General features: G+C 35.2%; 1 protein-coding gene across 1 annotated transcript in view; it reads left to right on the forward strand.

Moving 5' to 3' along the window:
* The window catches only part of COG5 (component of oligomeric golgi complex 5), a 183,936-nt gene that overhangs the window by 83,038 nt on the left and 81,243 nt on the right, over window positions 1-19,655 (forward strand). The window contains exons 7-8 of the mRNA XM_006774876.2: window positions 11,623-11,753; window positions 16,149-16,314. Coding sequence (XP_006774939.2) covers window positions 11,623-11,753; window positions 16,149-16,314 — 297 coding nt within the window. The remainder of the gene's footprint in view (window positions 1-11,622; window positions 11,754-16,148; window positions 16,315-19,655) is intronic.

Raw genomic sequence — 19,655 nt, forward strand, 5'->3', positions numbered from 1 at the left:
ACGGCTCCCTTTCTCCCCCATCTCCCCCCCCCCCCACACAAATTTCTTGCACCGGGCCTCTAGTATATATATGTTTGTGTGTGTGTATTAGAAGTTTTATTCTTTTAAACACCTGCATATTATTCATCGCACCTCCATCCATATCCTGATTATTTCTTCTTTAGAGCCAGATTCCTAGTCCTTTAAATTGTGCAAGATTTCCTTTCTTTATCAAATATCACATTTACTCAGTTCATGGTTCATAATTTGGTATAGAGAGAAAAATTCTTATTAAACTAACATGGTAGACTTATCATTTTGAGGAGTATTTTTGTATTTCAAAAGTTCACAAATTTACTAAATAAATCCCTGATTGATAGAATTTAAAGTGTTGTAGTGAAGTGAATAACTTCGGGCAGTGCGGGAGATTTTTGAGCATTAGTCATTAAAACTTAGCACATATGGTCTAAGTAAATGCCAGAAGAAATACAAGCAACATGCTATGAAAATTCAGGAGGTAGATAAATTATTTACAGTTTGGGAGAGTAGGAAGGATGTTATGGGTGTAGTTAGCACTAAAGGTAGGATTTTATTGGGATGTTTAGAAATTGGAAAGGTGCAAGCATTTAGGGTTGGGGGTCATAGTATTTTAGTTTGACCAAAATTTAAGCTCTGGATTATTGGTTAAATATAGTGGATTGAATACACACCTTTATTTCCGCATCTGTTTGAAATCCAGTACAGTGATAGTAAGAACATAAAAAGGTATAAATCCACAATGACAAAGATTGCAAAAGAGATACAGCAGAAGAGGAATTAGCAGAATTTTGGAATGTGGAAAGCAGACCAGTGAGGGTTAATTGGTTTATTAAGGTGTAGTCAGTGGAAACAGAAATACCTGCAAAGGGAGAAGCCAAGAAGAAGCATGTCACCCATGGAGTTCTGGAAAGGCTCAGAGCTGGAAGCATCACAGGCTCTTGAGGATGGGATAGAGAATGGTACTAACATGGGGATGCCTCTAGTTAGAGATATAAAAGGCTAATATGCTAAGTGTTTGTCCGACCAGCACCTATGACATGTACTGACCACAAGGAGGCAGATGCTGAGCGTAGGAGGCTGCCAAGTGCAGTGACTTGGCAGCAGTGGTTCTCGGGTGACGCACCCCAGAACCAGAGAGGAGGGAGCCCGATTCCTCGCGGGGCCACATGATTCCATCTTCGGCTGTGGGTTATGTTGTTGCTGGGGCACTGTTGGCCCAAATCTGGTTTACTGCACACTTGCATTTGCATTCCACACCCATTGTGACAGTAACTTTGCAGAGTGCCCTTTCGCACTCCAGGACCCCCAGTCCCACCCTGCCAGCCACCTTCTAACTAAGTTCCTTTCAATGTGCACAAATCTGTGCACCAGGTCAGTAGTCTATCATGATAATGGTCACAAATAAATTTGCTCGTGTGTGTGTGTGTGTGTGTGTGTGTGTGTGTGTGTAATTAATAAAGAAAACTACTGTTTTCTTCCCTGTCTTCCTACCCTTTTTATCTTTCTGCTCCTTACTGAGTACACTAATATACATACTCTTCTTTGCTTTTTTTTCTCTTCACCTGGAGGAAGGACTAAAACTAGACTGTCTTATAGCTATTAGAAGTTTTAATTCTCTTATTGATTTCTGCAGAAAAGGTTAGAATTAAGACAGATTTGCCCTAACTGGGTTGGCTTAGTCGATAGAGCATCGGCCTGCGGACTGAAGGGTCCCAGGTTCGATTCCGGTTGGGGGCATATATCTTAGTTGCGGGCACATTCTCAGGGGTTGTGCAGGAGGCAACTGATCGATGTTTCTCTCTCATCTATGTTTCTAACTCTCTATCTTTCTCCTTTCCCCTCTGTAAAAAATCAATAAAATATATATTAAAAAAATTTTTTTAAAAAGAATTAAGACAGATTTAATTTTCTGATAATTATTTCAAACAAGGATTTATAGATGTTCTCCTATGTCCTAGATATCGCAGTAAGCATTAGGGATAAAATAGCCAAATTTCTGTTCTCAAGGAGATTACAAGAACATTTTATGGTGTAATTTGACAAATAAATACATATATGGTATCGTTTACTAATACGGACAATACTGAGGGAGGAGAAAGTTTATGCAGGAAATAATTAGTTTTGGATATATTAAATTCGATATACTTTTTAAAAAATTGATTTCAGAGAAGAAGGGAGAGGGAGAGAGAGGTAGAAACATCAATGATGAGAGAGAATCATTGACTGGCTGCCCCCTGCACGCCCCCTACTAGGGATCGAGCCTGCAACCCAGAATCGAACCCGGGACCCTTCAGTCCACAGGCTGATGCTCTATCCACTGAGCCAAACCAGCTAGGTCTGAGTTGCCTGTTAAGCTATTCAAGAGGAGATGACATGTAAGATATGGAATTCATGGGGGAGGTTGAGGCTGAGAATATAAATTTGAGCTCAGAGAGCTAGAAACAGCTCGTTCCCAGCAGACACATAGGCCTCTTTCCTTGTCCCTTGTCCATAACCTCTCCCTTTGCAGTTCACTTCATGAAACTTGGATACTGACTCTCCTCCTCCTCCTCTTCTTGTCCTCTCCACCTTTTCCCAGCCTATCTCATTTTAAAAATATCATTTTGGCACAGCGCTTTCTCTTTTGCCCAGTTTTTCAGATTCTGGTAAAGCACAACCCATTTTCATTATACCCTCATTCAACCTCCCTTGGAAACAAAAATAAACAATATCTAAAAGCTTAAGCAATATCAGTTTAATACTAATATTAACTTTAAAATAGAAAAATTTGGGTCCCTCTCTTCCTCTCAGATCTCATTTTCAACTATCATCTCCCCACAGGCTTTATGTGCCACACTCACGGACTTTTCTGGAGCACTGCAGGCTGGTGTCTGCATGTAGCAGACATTGCCAGTACCCAGCACACACCTCAGCTAGGCCTTCCATTAACTGACTTTAGCCATGAAGACCACCGTGCCTTCGAGCAGTGGGACACAGGTGCCAGGGAGCAGTCCTCACCACTGCTGACAGGTATTGGGGTACACATACCCCAGTGCCCTTGCTCTTTGGGGGGTAACTCAGGTATGGGCTCTGCACTGTTTCCCTAAGTGTCTCTGGGACATTCAGCTCTAGTCGCCTACAATGGAGCTGGCTTGATAAAATATCCTTTCTTAGGTCCTTTTTTATCTTGATTTTTTAAATTTAATTTTGTTTTATTTCTTAAAGTATTACAAAGAGTATTACACATGTCTCCTTCCTCCCCCTCCTTGCCCCACAACATTCCCCCGGCCTCTCCTACCCCCCAGTGTCTGTGTCCATTGGTTATGCTTATATGTATGCATACAAGTCCTTCGGTTGATCTCTTACCCCCTCCCCACCACCCACCCCAGGCTTCCTTTTATCTTGATTTTGCTCCCCTGTTCCCTTACTCATCGTTCTTGCATTTCTCAAATAAACCACTTTCACACACACAGAAAAAGGAAAGAAAGGTACTTTGTGTGTGTGTGTGTAGATATACATACAACATTTGCCTGTTTAACCATTTTTAAGTGTATAGCTCTTATGGCATTAAGTACTTTTACATAGTTGTTCAACCATTACCACCATCACTCTTGAGAAACCTTTCATCTCCCCAACCTGAAACTTTGTGCCCATTCAACACTGTCAATTCTCCCTACTCCCTCCTCCCCCACTCAGTGGAAACCACCACTTTACTTTCTGTCTCTATGAATTTGACTACCCCAGATACCAAATATGTGTGGAATTATACAATACTTGTCCTTTTGTGACTGGCTTATTTATTTCACGTAGTATAATGTCTTCATGGTTTATCCACCTTGAAGCATATGTCAGAATTTCCTTTTTAAGGCTGAATAATAGTCCATTATACATTTAAACCACATTTTCTTTATCCATTAATCTTTTGATGAACACTTGGGTTGCTTCCATCCTTTAGTGCCGCTATGAACATCAGTGTACAAATATCTGTTCAGGTTCCTGCTTTCAAATCTTTTGGGTATATACTAGATTAAAATTTGGTGAATTACATGGTAATTCTATGTTTAATCTTTTGGGGAACTGCCAAACTGTTTTCCACAGATGCCGCCCATTTTATAGTTACACCAGCAATGCACAAGGTTTCCAGTTTTTCCATATTCTCTTCAGCATTTTTTTTTAAGTTGTGGTAAAAACATACATGACAGTTACAATCTTATCCATTTTTAAGTTTATAGTTTCATAGTGTTCACTGTGTGTACAGGATTATACAAACTAAAACTGTACTCAAATGGATAACAACTTCTCATTTTCATCTCCCTCAGTGCCTGGCAACCACTGTGTGTTTTTATGAGTTTGACTACTTTAGATACCTTATATAAGTGAAATTATACAGTATTTGTCATTTTGTGACTGGCTTATTTCACTTAGCATAATGTCTTCAAGTTGCCTCCATGTTGTAGCATGTAATAGGATTTCCTTTTTTATGACTGAATAGTATTCTGTTCTATGTACACACCACATTTTCCTTATCTAGTCATCTGTCAGTGGATATTTGGGTTGATTCCATCTCTTGGCTATTGTGGGTTTGCAAATATCTCTTCAAGATTGTATTTTCTTCTTCTTCTTCTTTTCTCTCTCTCTCTTTTTTTTTTTGGTTAATCCTTACCAGAGGATATTGTTTCCATTGATTTTTAGAGAGAGTGGAAGGGAGGAAGGGGGAGAAGAGAGAGAAAAAAACAAATATCCATGTGAGAGAAACACATGCTCCCTGACCTGGGACAGGGATCGAACCTGCAACCCCAGTACATGCCCTTGACCAGGAATTGAACCCACAATGCTTCAGTACATGGGCTGATGTTGTAACCATTGACCCACACTGGCCAGGGCTTCAAGATTGTATATAACCTTTTGAGTGTATAACCAGAAATGGGATTGCCAGATCATATGGCAATTCTATTTTAATTTTTTTATGGAATTCCCATGGTGTTTCCTGTAGCAGCAGCACCATTTTACATTCCTACCCCCAGTGTCTAAGGGTTCCAATTTCTCCATATCCTCTCCAACACTAACTATTTTATTTTATAGTGACCATCTTAGTGCTTTGTCCATTTTAAAATTGAGTTATTTGTGTTGTTTTGTGTGTTTTTTGTTGTTGTTGTTGAGTTTTAGGAGTTCTTTACATATTCTGAATAATAACCCCTTTTTGCATATATGATTTGCAAATGTTTTCTCCCATTCTGTAGGTTGCCTTTTCACTTTGTTCCACTGTATACTTTGATGCATAGAAGTTTTCAATTTCATGTAGTCCAGTTTTGTCAATTTTACTTTCATTTCCTATGTATTTGAAGCCATATCCAAGAAATCGTTGTCCAATCCAATCATGAAGTTTTATTTTATGGTGTGTTTTTTTTTCCTGAAAATTTTTATACTTTTAGCTCTTTCTTTTATTTAGGCCTTTAACCCATTTTAAGATCATTGTTTTTTAAAATCTATTTCCAGTTTCTTTTTAAAAAATATGTTTTTATTGATTTTAGAGACAGAGGAAGGAAAAGAGAGAAACATCGATCAATTGGTTGCCTCCCATATGCACCCCAACTAGGGATCGAGCAGACAACCTGGGTATGTGCCCTGGACAAGAATCAAACTGGCCTGGGGCAATGCTCAAACAACTGAGCCACATAGGCCAGGACTTGAGAAAATCGTGTATAATAAAAGGCTAATAGGCAGATTGTCCCCTCAGGAGTTTGACTGGGAGATCAGGAGTTAGGTCACTGGCTATGATGTGTGCTGACCACCAGGAGGCAGCATGGAACATAGCGGGCGACCAGCAGCAGTGGCAGGGTGCTGAGGGAGTGAGGGACGGAGGAGGCGGGGAACCTGATTGGCCCTGTTCACTAGCCAGGTCTAGGGACCCTCCCAGTGCATGAATTTCATGCACTGGGCGCTAGCCAGGTCTAGGGACCAGGTCATGAAATTCATGCACTAGTTTTTGTATGTGGTATAAGGTGAGGGCCCAACTTCATTCTTCTGCATGTAGATATTCTGTGCTCCTAATTCTATTTGTTGAAGTCACTGTCCTTTCTTATTTGATGGTCTTGGTACCCTAATCTTGATAAAAATCATTTGACCATATATGCAAAGGTTTATTTTGTGCTCTCTGTTTTATTCCACTGGTTTATATATCTGTCTTTATGCCAACATCATAGTTTTTATTACTATAGCTTTGTAATAAGTTTTTCTTGAAATCAGGAAGTATGAGACCTTCAATTTTGTTCTTTTTTTTTCAATATTGTTTTGGCTATTCAGGAGATTCCATATGAATTTTAAGATGACCTTTTCTATTTCTGCAAAAAATGCCATTGAGATTTTCATTAGGGATTGCATTAAATCTGTAGATCAGTTTGAGTAATATTTTATCTTAACTATTTCATTCTTCTAATCCATGAACATCAGATATCTTTCCATTTCTTTATGTCATCTTTAATTTCTTTCTTCAGTGTTCTGTAGTTTTCAGAGTACAAGTCTTTTGTCTTCTTGGTTAAGTTAATTCCGAAGTATTTTATTCTTTTTGATGCTATTTATTGTAAATGGGATTATTTTCTTAATTTCCTTTTCAGATTGTTCATTGTGATTGTATAGAAAGGCAGTGATTTTTATTTGTTAATTCTGTATCCTGCAGCTTTCCTGAATTCATTTATTATTTTTAACATTTTTTTTGTTTGTGGAATCTGGGTTTGTTTTTTTTTTAATATACAATCATTTGTCTGTGAGCAGAACTAATTTTATTTATTTATTTCCAATTTAGATGTCTTTTATTCCTTTCCTGTGTAATTCTTCTGGCTAGGAATTCCAGTACTATGTTGAATACCTTTTGTGTGTGTGTGTGTGTGTGTGTGTGTGGCTGGGGGGAAAGGGGGGAGGGAGTCCTTGGTTAACTAAAATGTTACACCAAAACTATTGCCTTTTAGTATATGTCCTTGCCTTCAGTACTATATTCATGTTATCATTAGTTTCAATATCCTTAGATTATATCCCCAGTGGATTGGATGGTTCCATTTTAAGTGTGTGCGTGTGTGATCAGTTATTTTTGAATTGCCAACATGGTTTGGAGCCTGGCATATTTTGCTGTCTTAAATTTTATTTTATCCTAGGAATGTTTTCTCTCATTTCCTTATGCTTAAATTTTCAAATTAACTAAAAAACAGCTCTTTTTGTAGCACACTGGAGTTTTTTCACTTGACATATTCTCCTTGATGATACTTTTTTCACCTGATATTTTAATGCTTATGCTAAAGTGTATATGGCGGTAATAAATCTGATTTCTGAGACTTACTTTAAAAAGCTTCAGCAAAACAAACAAACAGTGGAGTTTGGGGTATAAACAAAATAGGATCGGTAAATGATGAGGGTTGTTGAAACTCAGTAATAGGGTACTGTGGTCTCATTTTACCATTTTATATTCTTTTATGAAATTTTTATAATAAAATGTTAAAGAAAACCCACAACATTTACTGGTTGAAATAACATTTCTTTAAGTTCTATGTATAGAGGCTGACCTTTATTTAAGTCAGTATTTGGAAATAATAGGACTTTTTAAGGTACTAACAATATCTGATATTACCAGAATAAAAAGACTGTATTTATGCCCTGGCAGGGTAGCTCAGTTGTTTGGAGCGTCCTCTCACTACACCAAGGTTATGAGTTCGATCTCTGGTCGAACCAATGAGTGGGTGGAACAGCTGATCAATATTTCCCTCCTTCTGTCCCTCCGCCCCTCCATCCCTCGCTCCCTCTTTCTCTAAATATCAATCAATCAATGATAAAAATGTATAAAAACTATATTTCATGTATTATATTCTCTGTACTTCAGTGGATTTTCCCTCTTACTATTTTGAAAAATTTTATACTAGAGAAAAATTGAAAACAAATAATAAAGTGAATAAATACTCTTTACCCATACCTACATCTGCCAATTATAAAAATTTGGTCATGTCTATAGATATTTTTTATAGATATCCTCACTGATTTTCTGTGTGCCTTATATATCAATTATTGAAAAAAGGACATATAAATATCTAGCTATAACTAGAGTTTTTTGTTTCATTTTTGTTTGTTTTTGCAACATGTATATTGAACTCTTATTATGTGCAAAAACACTTCGGATAAACAGTGTGATGATTTTGGTGGAGGGGATAGATGGAGGTGGAAGAGGGAAAATTAAAATTTTTTAAAATAAAATTCATGCCCTACATAACTTTTAAGACTAGCAATCAGAATCAATTTGATCATAATTTGTTAATATTTCTAGCAATATTTATTGTTTAAAATACTATAAATAATAGATTCATACATTAAAATAAAAAATACACATTTTGTGCCTAATTTAATGCCTTCCACATGCCAGGTCTTCAAAATGTACAGTTTTTATTATTGGAATCACCATTATCATCTGAAGTTTTTGGCTCCAATCCCTAGGTGTGTTTCACAGAGAGCAAGAGCAGATGTAAAAAAAACCTGAACACTGATAATGATTGTATGACAGATAAACAGGAGGGGAAAATTGAGTGTTATCCCTCCATTCCCCTTGTGGAGAGGGGCTGAGGTGGTGTTGCTAGATTTGTTTTCTGTTACTTCCCCCCTGCCCATTGAAAAGCAGGTTTGCAGAATAATCAGAAAATAATATGACTCTCACTCCTTCCTCCCCCACCCCCAGCCCCCAGAACCCTTTGTACTCTAAATCTAGCTTGTCTTTAGGTTATTTCTTAGAGTAAATGATTAAAAATATAGTGTTGATAAGCAAGGGGAAGGAAGTGGGAGAGGGAAGTGATTAGATCATGCGATATATGCCATTTTTATTTTTAAAAAGTATTGGGATTAATTATTTATATTTGTTTCTCCCTTGTTGGATTATAGACCCTGTGAGGACATTAATAGCATTTACTTTTTCTTTTGTTCCCATAGCACCTGGGATAATGTACATTTTATTCTTTGTTCAATGTATCTTTCAAAGTTAACTTTGTGCTTTTTCTTTCTATTTTATTAAAAATATATTTTATTGATTTTTTTACAGAGAGGAAGGGAGAGGAATAGAGAGTTAGAAACATTGATGAGAGAGAAACAGCGATCAGCTGCCTCCTGCACGCCTCCTACTGGGGATGTGCCCGAAAAGGTACATGCCCTTGACCGGAACTGAACCTGGGACTTTTCAGTCTGCAGTCCGACGCTCTATCCACTGAGCCAAACCAGTTAGGGCTTTCTTTCTATTTTAGATTTTCTACTTGTGGTCAGAATTTATGTCCTATTCATTTCTGTGTGTTTGTGACTTATAAATGATTGATACTCAATAGATGGGTTGAATGAACGATTTAAATTGTCTTCAGAGTTATAGGTCAGCATTCATAAGAATAAAGCAACTTCTGGCTTTACTTATCTCTATGAATTTATAACTGGAAAATACCTTAGGGTTTAAATATTCTGGATCTTTAATTTTCAAATGAAGTAACTGGTACCAAAGATTGCAAGACTTATACAATTCAGAAACATATGGTAGAGGTAAAGTTAGAAACGATCCCTATCTCTTATTCATGGTGCTTTTCTTTCTTTGTTTTTACTTAATTGTGATATTTTTCTTCTATAGGAAACAAATAGAAAAGAAACAAGTTTATAACCACCTTCATAGAAAAATAATATTTTCTATAGGCTGTATGTCCAGTTTGGTTCTATGTGTTCTAGTATGTGTTTTCAGGGTATACATAGCATTTCCTCACTGATCATTACCATACTGTGGTCAAATAGAATTTTCTCAAAATTCTCTGAAAAATAAAATTTTAAATACCAGATTTAAAAATTTTTCCATGGATTATAATCCATCACACATTTACTTAGTAGAAGTAGATAAGTATATAAAATATTTTGGCATTCATTAATTTATTTTGATTCTGATGATAGTCTTAAGATTATGTAGGGCATAAATTTATTTTAAAATTTTTTAAATTTTATTTTTCAATTACAGTTGACATTTAATATTTAGTGCCTTTGTAGGGCATGATTTTTAAATTATTGGCACTATAGATTTTAAAAAATGAGGCCAAATGAAACTATCATTTAACTATGATCATCTAGAGAGTAAATTATGAACCCAAATGATTTATAGGTATTTTCTTTCCACTGTGGTAAGGCAGATGTCCCTTTAGATATATACATTTTTTTAAAAAAATTGTCAGGTTAAAGTACAGTTAACAATAACTACTATGTCATTTCCTTTTGTCCTCTTGGGTAGAACTAACTATAAGGCCTTCAATCAGCAGACATTCAAGTGCTGCTAAGCAGTTTGTATTATACTGGATGCTTTAATGTAGTTTCACCTAGCCAGTGATGGCGAATCTTTTGAGCTCGGCATGTCAGCATTTTGGAAGGCAGCTATGCTCACCACTATACCACCAACACCAACTGTGTCAGCATTTTGAAAAACCCTAACTTAACTCTGCTGCCATGTCACATATAGAAATTTTTTGATATTTGCAACCATCGTAAAACAAAGACTTATATTTTTGGTATTTATTTTATATATTTAAATGCCATTTAACAAAGAAAAATCAACCAAAAAAATGAGTTTGCGTGTCACCTCTGACAGGCGTGTCATAGGTTCGCCATCACTCACCTAGGTAGTAGTTGTGACCCAGTTTAAATAAGATCGGATAATATGTAGGAGTTAGGGATTATTTTAATTACTTAAAATTTAAAAATTCTAATTAAGAGAATGCAGTGAAAAACACATTTGATATTCTATTGAGTACCTAGAAAACAAAGTCATCTATATAAATCAATTTTGCTATACATAATGTATCTTAATAAAGTAGAAAATAAGAATTTTAGAATGGTGTCTAAGATACTTAATGAAACCTTAACCTTTATTTGTAGCATTTTAGTTACCTTACATATGTCTAAGATTAAGCCAAAAAATTTAATAATAAAAGTTTCAAACTCTAAATATGCAGAGACAATTTTTATGAACATTTTGGTATATATATTTTCACACTTCTTGCTTGGTATATATACTATAAATGAAGTTTATAGTATATAGCATTAAGTTCTCTTTGTAATTTTTTTTCACTCAGTAATATGAAATTTTTTTTAGTATAAGTAACTATTAGAACTACACGAATCCTGTAAACAGGAAGCATGCTGAGTTTTTTTCATAATTTGTTAATCATTATCCGAATGTTGGACATTTATTTCAAATGCTATCTTATTATAGGTACTTTTTTAAAGCAGTCTTGCAAATTGAAAATTTTTAAAGATCATCAGGTTATTTATCTGCATTAAGATAAATTTGACACTACTTTTTATGTAATCTGTTCACATTACTTTGAATTTATGATAATCGTAATTTCTACTCTTGCTTTACTAACTCTTATTTGGAACCTTTGACTCTGGAATAAAGTTATTTATTGAGCAGAAAAGGTTTGGATATTTTTAAAAATACATATATTTTAGAATACAGATTTGGAAATGGAGTAGTGTGCAGCAGCAAATTCATAGTACTTAGAACAAGTTAGACATGACGCTTTGATATTTTGATATGTACCTGACATTGAAATATTTAAATGTGTGTGTTTTTTTAAATAGATTATCTTTCTCAAGGAATAGATCTTTCTGGAATTGAAGTAATAGAAAATGATCTACTTTTTATTGCAAGAGCTCGACTTGAAGTGGAAAATCAAGCTAAGCGCCTCCTGGAGCAAGGTGTGGAGACTCAGGTAATAAAAATATCTATCACCTTCTTAATGTGGAAAATATGTCATAATACAGATTAACATTTAACTTTGCGATTACAAAAGTAATATGTTTTCATTTTATCACTGAAGAACTATAATTTGATTTGGAGAATAGAGCATAAAGTAAGTACAAGGAAAAGTTATTTGGTATAATTATTTAATTCTAAAAATAGATTCTCTAAGATTTATAACATAAAATGTATATAATCCTATACAATAAAAGCATAGTATGCAAATTGTCCACTCGATCAGGAGTTCCTTCAGGAGTTCAATGAGGGGGCAGGGCCAGGGGAAGGGAGGGAGACCCTGGTGGTGGCAGGCAGCCGGGGAAGGGAGGAAGTACCAGCTGGCAGCCGGCAGCCGATAGGGACCCTGGGCCTCTAGTACAAAGAATATTTTTATGTAATGTGTGTATGTAAATGGATAGTTAATATCTGGATTGAGAGGCGTTAGGAGGTTAATGGAAACCCAGATATGGCAACAATCTACTTCTGGAGGCTGTATTGGGGAGGGTTTAACAAAGGAATATGCTTGCTTTGTTCAAAGCACTGCTATTCATTTCAGCCTTTCAGCAGCCCGATAAGGTTGTTGTTGTTATTATTTCTATACCAAAAATGAGGACGTTGAGAGTTTAAGTAACTTTTCCCATTTTAATTATGTTTTAAATTAAAGTTGATGTACAATATTATATTAGTTTCAGGTGTACAACCCAATGATTAGACATTTATATAACTTACAATATCGACTTCTGCGCATGGGCCACAAAGTTTCAATCGCACTGTACGTGCGCGCCCGCCCGCACGTGGTATTTTGTGGAAGAGCCACACTCAAGGGGCCAAAGAGCCGCATGTGGCTCGCCAGCTGCAGTTTGCCAACCACTGGCTTAGGCTATTCATGAGTCATTGCCTGGGGCAGTGCACATTTTCACCCCTGAAGAAAATTAGGTTTTTACTAATAAGAAACAAGAGGGGGTTAACTAGTTATTCTTGCTGTAATATTTTTGGTAAAGCATGGAATGACTAGAATTTTAAAAATAAGCCATGTGTATATATTTAACTCAAAATTTTATATTAAAAGATTAAGATTTGGGGCTTTACTTAATGTTTCATGTTTAGTTTCATTGTCCTATAAAATTCATTTTATTATTGAACACATTTTGGTGTCCTTGAAATATTACCTAATATTACCCAATATGATGAGATCCCATACAACAAAAGGTTGAGGGTTCGATTTCAGGTAAGGGCACATACCTAGGTTTCAGGTTCAATCCTGCTTTGGATGAGTATGGGAGGCAACCAATTGATGTTTCTCTCTCACATCGATGTTTCTCTCTTACATCGATGTTTCTCTCTTCCTCTCTCTCTTTCTCTTTCTCTCTCACCATCCCCACACCCTTCCTCTCTCTAAAAATCAATTGAGAAAAAAACCAAAAACCCATCATATCCTTAGGTGAGGATTAAAAAATAAGAAATTTGGAAGTTAATATAATCCTTTTCCCCCTCCATATTGATTATTCCTTTGCTCTCTTCTCCGTTTTCTTAGGGTCTCTCTGTGTTATCACTTCTTCTCTGTAGACCCTTCTTCTTCCAAACCATGTTCACTTTCTTAATTATCCTCTTCCTTTTTTCTCTCCTTTTCTCCTAGCCTTACTACAGCTCTTCATTTTTTTCTGCTTCTCTTTGAAACAAACTAGAATAAAGCTGATTTTTGGTTAATAAGATCATATTATGCTATTAAATATCCTGCTTAGTCTCTTAATTTCATTTGGGTTATGTACTGTTGACTGCTGATTGTTAACGGGTTCTGAAATAATCACATTAGGTTAGCTGAGAAGCACATATCAAGCATTAATAGCTTCATGTTCCTGAATCAGAAAAGCTACTGGTGAGCTCTGAATCGAAACCAAGGTAGCTAATATAATTCTTGCTTTTAAATTACATTATTTAATGTGATTCTTTCTTCCTTTACTACATGTATTCTCCCATGCAGCTCCATTAAGTTTCAGTGTTTTAGGCCTGTCATGTATGTATCATATTGTGATGTATGCACACAGATATTATAGTCTTAAATATTTTGTCCTGACATATGCCTGTTATGTATAAGGTGTTGTGAGTTTATTAATACCACTCTTGATAAACAAAATATTTGGATTTTAAACTTTCTCAGTTATTGTGCATCATTAGCGGCTGTGCTTTTTAGTCTTAAAATTCACCTGAAAGTCAGCCTAATTTTATTTAATATGTATTCTACTGAGAGTGGTTTAAAGAATTAACCTGCTTTTTGTTAAAAATCTGTATCCTTCTTATGCTTTCTTTTTCTTTTCTTTTCTTTTTAGCAGTAAGGATTATCTAAATTGTGAGAGATAACTGTTCTTTGAATTTTTGCTTAGTGACTTTGCACCTTTGTCACTATAACGCCTCTGTCTTGGGAGAAGCCAAGTGGGGGACTGTTGATAATTCCTGCCTCTCCTTCCCCATGTCCCCCATCTTTTTTATTTGACTCTAGAGTTCCTTGTTGTTTGTTTTAATTGAATATGAAGTGGCAGCAAACTTTCAGGAAATATTGTAATATTTTGTTTTAGAAGCAATAAGTACATTCTTTTGGAAGTAAAATTTCTTAATCTTTGCTTGTCTTTCCAGTTAAAATCCGTTGAAATCAACTCAGATTTTATATTAGTGCATAAAGCTTTGTAAACCAAGTCATTTTTGTGGAATGTTGCATGGACTATAACAGCAGAATAGCATCAGCAAAATTTATATATTTGTCATTTTCCTTTCCTCAGCATGTATTTCTTTTCTTATATATGAAACCTAAAGAAAAATAATTTAACTGCTGAAGAAATATTTTGTTAGGAGAAAAAGTAAAATGTGATTGTTAGTCTTTGTGATACAAGGATTATACAATCCTTTCAGAATTCTTTTTTAATCCTCACCCAAGGATATATTTTTGTTTTCTTTTTAATTGATTTTAGAGAGAGAGGAAAGGAGAGGGAGAGGGAGAGAGAGAGAGCAACATCAATGTGAAGGAGAAACATCTATCGATTGCCTCCTGCACACACCCTGACCTGGGACTGAACCCACAACCCAGGAAAGTGCCCTGACCGGGAATCAACCCGTGATCCTTCGGTGCACGGATGAATTTCCAACCAACTGAGCCGTCCCAGCCAGGTCTCAGACTTTTAATATATCATCTACAGTGGAATCCTGGTCTTGTACATTTATGTAATTTTTGCATTTTATTTCCAGTTAAGTCAAATTCTATCTCTGCTTTTCTAATTTCAGTGATGTTAAGCTCTTTAAAATCCTGTCAAACTTTTGACTTAATGCTGTATTTATGCTCACAAAGCTAATTTCATTTTAGCCTATAGCCTATGCTAGAATATTGCTTGCTGTTTCTTGGATCAATCTTTACAGTAGTCTACAGATATATCTGTTCCATTAGCTCAGTGCCAGCTGTTGCTTTGGTTACAGTGTTCCTGTTTTGGCAGGCTTTTTAAGGGATCTTAAACAACTATGATTCTTTTCTGAGTATGTTCTTGATGGATTTTATTTTCCTTTCTGTAATGTTACTAAGACCTTGAAAAAGAAAGAAAAATTACATCATATTTATTTCCAAACCAGGTGAAATAATTTTAGTTTAATAAATTAAGTGGTTGTGCCATCTTCTGAAATGCTTTTGAAGCAGAAGTCTATCTTGATCTACTGATGAAATTATCCTTTCTACTCTTATTACATGGTCTTCATTGCATTTTATATTATAATTTATGAAGCTGGGTAATTTCCTGTAAGGTTAAATGATTTGTTGAAGGTCACAGTGACACTTTGTAGAAAAATTATTCTTAGAATATTGACTGCCTCACTTAAAGAGAAGACATTGTCTGGAAACATTGCTGCCTTTGCAGTGGAAGTATATCTCTTTCTAGCATGGTGTTTTTCAAATGTGTTTAGTCTGTCTGCTTTGAGATCTGTTACAATTTTCAGAGAATAATTCCCATGTACAAAACTTGGTGTATCTGGAGATGTTTTAATGTCAGGTGTATCATGATGAATTGTTGTTACTTCCAGATGGCTCTCTGCATAGGGATTGATGGTAAATTTTAAATACAATCTAACCAGTTTAACAAACTTCTGATCTTATCCTTTAAAGGAGGAGGAAAAGCGAAAGGGTTGACCTAATATAAAGAATATTTAACTTTGTCTTTTATGAAATAAATAATAACTAAACATAATATTTGTTCCAAATGCATTGTCTTTGATAATTGGAAAATATTGTAGTAACTGCTCAAGTACCTCTAAAAGTGGTATATTTATATATTTTTTTGTTTTTTTTTCTATTTATATATCCATTTCCACTTTACCCACCCCCACCTTTTAAAAGAATCCAACCCAAGTCGGAACAGCTCTTCAGGTTTTCCATAATCTTGGAACTTTGAAGAATACCATTACCAGTGTCGTGGATGGATATTGTGCCTCTATAGAAGAAAGTATCAATAATGCGTTAGACATCAAAGTTTTGACTCAGCCTTCCCAGTCAGCAGTGAGAGGTAAGGATTTGGTTTATATTTAACTTCTTTATTTATTTATAACCAAGAAGTCCTTTGAATAGTATATGAAATACTCAAGTTTCAAAGTAATTTAATGACTCATTTTTTAGTAGACAGAAAATGAGAGAAATTATGTTTCAGAATTTATTTATAACATTTTTGTGTAATCAGTTTTGAGTTAAACTGGCCAATTGGTATATTCAGAACTTCTAGATAAAAATCTATAAACTGTGACTTCATTTAGTTCAGAGGAAGCAGATGCAAGAACAAAAAAGGAACATATTTTTTTCTCTAAAATCCCTATTCTCACATGTACTTCTTATTGAGACAGAAAATAGTTTTTTAAGGAAATGCCATCTCTACCTTAGCTTTTTGGGCTTTCCTTATGATAATTCTGGTATCCGGGAGCAATAATGGTGAAGACAGAAACTGAAAAAAAAATACACAACTTTTGGGAACATTACAACTATAACAAAATCTAAAGAAAACTAGATATAGGGAGACTCAAGGTGGAGAGGAGTAGCACTACATTGCCCCTGATAATGACATTCATCTATATAACACACTTCATAGATAGGAAAGACAACATGTTATGTGTACCAATCACTGATCTAAGTAACCCCAACTCTGCATTTTTCTCCTTCTATTCCTTCTTCTCGCCTATTAATATGGATGAACTGTCTCCTCCTAGCAAAGACCAAGTACTCCACTTTTGTGTTAGATCCCATCATTCAAGGGCATTGCTTTAGTAGATTTCTTCTCTCTGCCACTTCATCAGTTTTTCCTTATGTGCATGTCTTTTCCATCACAGATAATCATGCTAGTGTATCTTCTGCTTAATGACCATCAAACAAATCTATCTTGATTCTGTTTCTTCAGCTTTACTACTACATTTTATTTCCTCAGACTACAGAAAAGTTCCCCAAAGTGGTGCCTATATGTACTCTCTCCGGTTTTTCTTTTTCTATTGAAGAAGCTATTTAGAGTTGTCCTAAAGAATAACATGTAAAATTAATAACAGAGTTCTTGATACATGGCTAACAGTAAAAAATTGTTATTGACAGCCATTATTGTATTTGCTATAAACATAACCTCATAAATAATTACACTAGATACAAAGAGCTAAAAAAATTTTATATCTTAAATGGGTTTTTGAAGGTTAGCACTAGCCTCTGAATAGACCTGTATTAAGACTATTTTAGGAGTGCTTTGAACAGAAATTGCCAAAGGAGATTTCACTCAGTTTTTCCCAGCAATTATTCTCAGAAAGGTTGATCTAATGTTTAAATTTTCAGGAGCAGTTTAATCTCAGTCCTTTTGTGTTGTAAAAAAATAAGGGGGAAAAATAAAAGCAGTTATTCACATGCTGTCAATCCTAATGTACACCCTTTTGTTAAAAGAATAAAGAGTTTTAAACCCTTATTATCTTCTGTTAAAGAGTGAATACTGTGATTTAATGTAGAAACCTTAAGCATCAATTCTTTATATTTTTAAAAAGAATAATCACTTTTATTTTTAAAAATGTTACATTGGCAATATTAATGTTAATTCCCTGATCTTGTTTCTGAAATTAATATTATGTAGTAGAGTGTTCTTGGGCTTTGGAAATGCATTGCATTAGAGCATTGCTTTCAAAGGTGTTGAGCATCATGTCAATATGTTACTCACAAATGATTCAGGGAAAAAAACTTTCTTTTTACTATGTTTTCTAAATTTTTTATATGTTTTAAGATGGTTTTCAAAGTTAAATATAACATTAATACAACTTAAGGGGAAAATATTACCTGTGAGATATTGAGAAGTTTATAATTTAATACGAATATAAAATAAAAAACTCAAATGGAAAAACAGATAAAGACTATGAATAGGCAATTTAAAGAAGAACATATCTAATAGATGTGATAGATGTAAAAAATGTTCAGTCTCTTTTTGGAGGATGAAATAATTATTGGGGAAATGCAAATTAAATAAGATACTATTTCTCAGTCGTGAGATTGGTGAAATCTAAGAACTAAGTGTTGGATGAGATCACAAACTCTTGTACTCTAATTGTAGGAGAATGAAATGGTTCAACCACTTTACTCAATTGTATCAAATTGATCTGTAAGGTTTAAAATGTCTATACCATATGATTTTATTATTTCTCTTAAAGCTCATACCCTAGAGAAACTATGGTATATATGTATAAGAATTTATTTTTATTTTTTATTTTTATTTATTGATTTTAGAGAGGGAGAGGGAGAGGGGAAAGAGAGTGAGAGAGAAAAATACTGATTTGTTGTTCCACTTGTTTATGCATTCATCGGTTGATTCTTGTATGTGCCCTGACTGGGGATTGAACCTGCAACCTTGGTATATCAGGATGATGCTCTAACCAACTGAGCTACCCAGTCTGGGCCAAGAATTTTTATTACGCTATTGTGAATAACAATAGTGAAACAGTGAAAACAACTTTCCTTCAATAGAAAAATGAATAAACTGGTTTATTTATTAAGTAAACTACTATGTGATATTTAAGCCAATAAATTTCCAAATATAGATAATACTCAAAACCATTATGTAAAGAGCAAGTTACAGGAAGAGATATATAGTATGAAGATATTTCAAGCTTAAGAATGTAATAGACTATGCTATCTATACATTGTTTTATATATGTAAATCTTCTTATTTAATAAAAGGCTAATACGCAAATCGACCAAATGGCGAAACCACCGATCGCTATGACGCTCACTGACCACCAGGGGGCAGATGCTCAATGCAGGAGCTGCCCCCTGGTGGTCAGTGTGCTCCTATAGGGGGAGTGCTGCTTAGCCAGAAGCCCTGAGCTGGGCTCATGGCCGGCACAGCAGTGGCGGCGGGAGCCTCTCCCACTTCTGCGGCAGCGCTAAGCAGGCCGTCGGACACCCTGAGGGCTCCCGGACACTCTCCGAGGGCTCCCGGACTGTGAGAGGGTGCAGGCTGGGCTGAGGGACCCCCTCCTACCCTTTCAGTGCATGAATATCATGCACTGGGCCTCTAGTATGTAGTAAAAGTATAAATATATGCTTTGTAATAATTCAAATTCAAATTCAAAATAGCATTAGCTCTGGGGAGAGAGCAGGGAAAATGGGACCAGGAAGAGAGGGGTATACAGGGAACTTTATTCATTCCTTTTTAATCTTTAACATTTTATTTTTTAAGACAATTTTTTTAGAGTAGTTTTAGGTCAGAGCAAAATTAAGAAGAAGGTAGCAGAGATTTCCCATATACCACTGTCTTTATACTAGTACATATATAGCCTTCCCTGTTATCAACATCCCTCACTAGGATGGTCCATTTGTTACCAAGGATGAAATAATATT

This window comes from Myotis davidii, unplaced genomic scaffold (genome assembly GCF_000327345.1).
Source record: "Myotis davidii unplaced genomic scaffold, ASM32734v1 scaffold125, whole genome shotgun sequence".
Taxonomy (NCBI): domain Eukaryota; kingdom Metazoa; phylum Chordata; class Mammalia; order Chiroptera; family Vespertilionidae; genus Myotis; species Myotis davidii.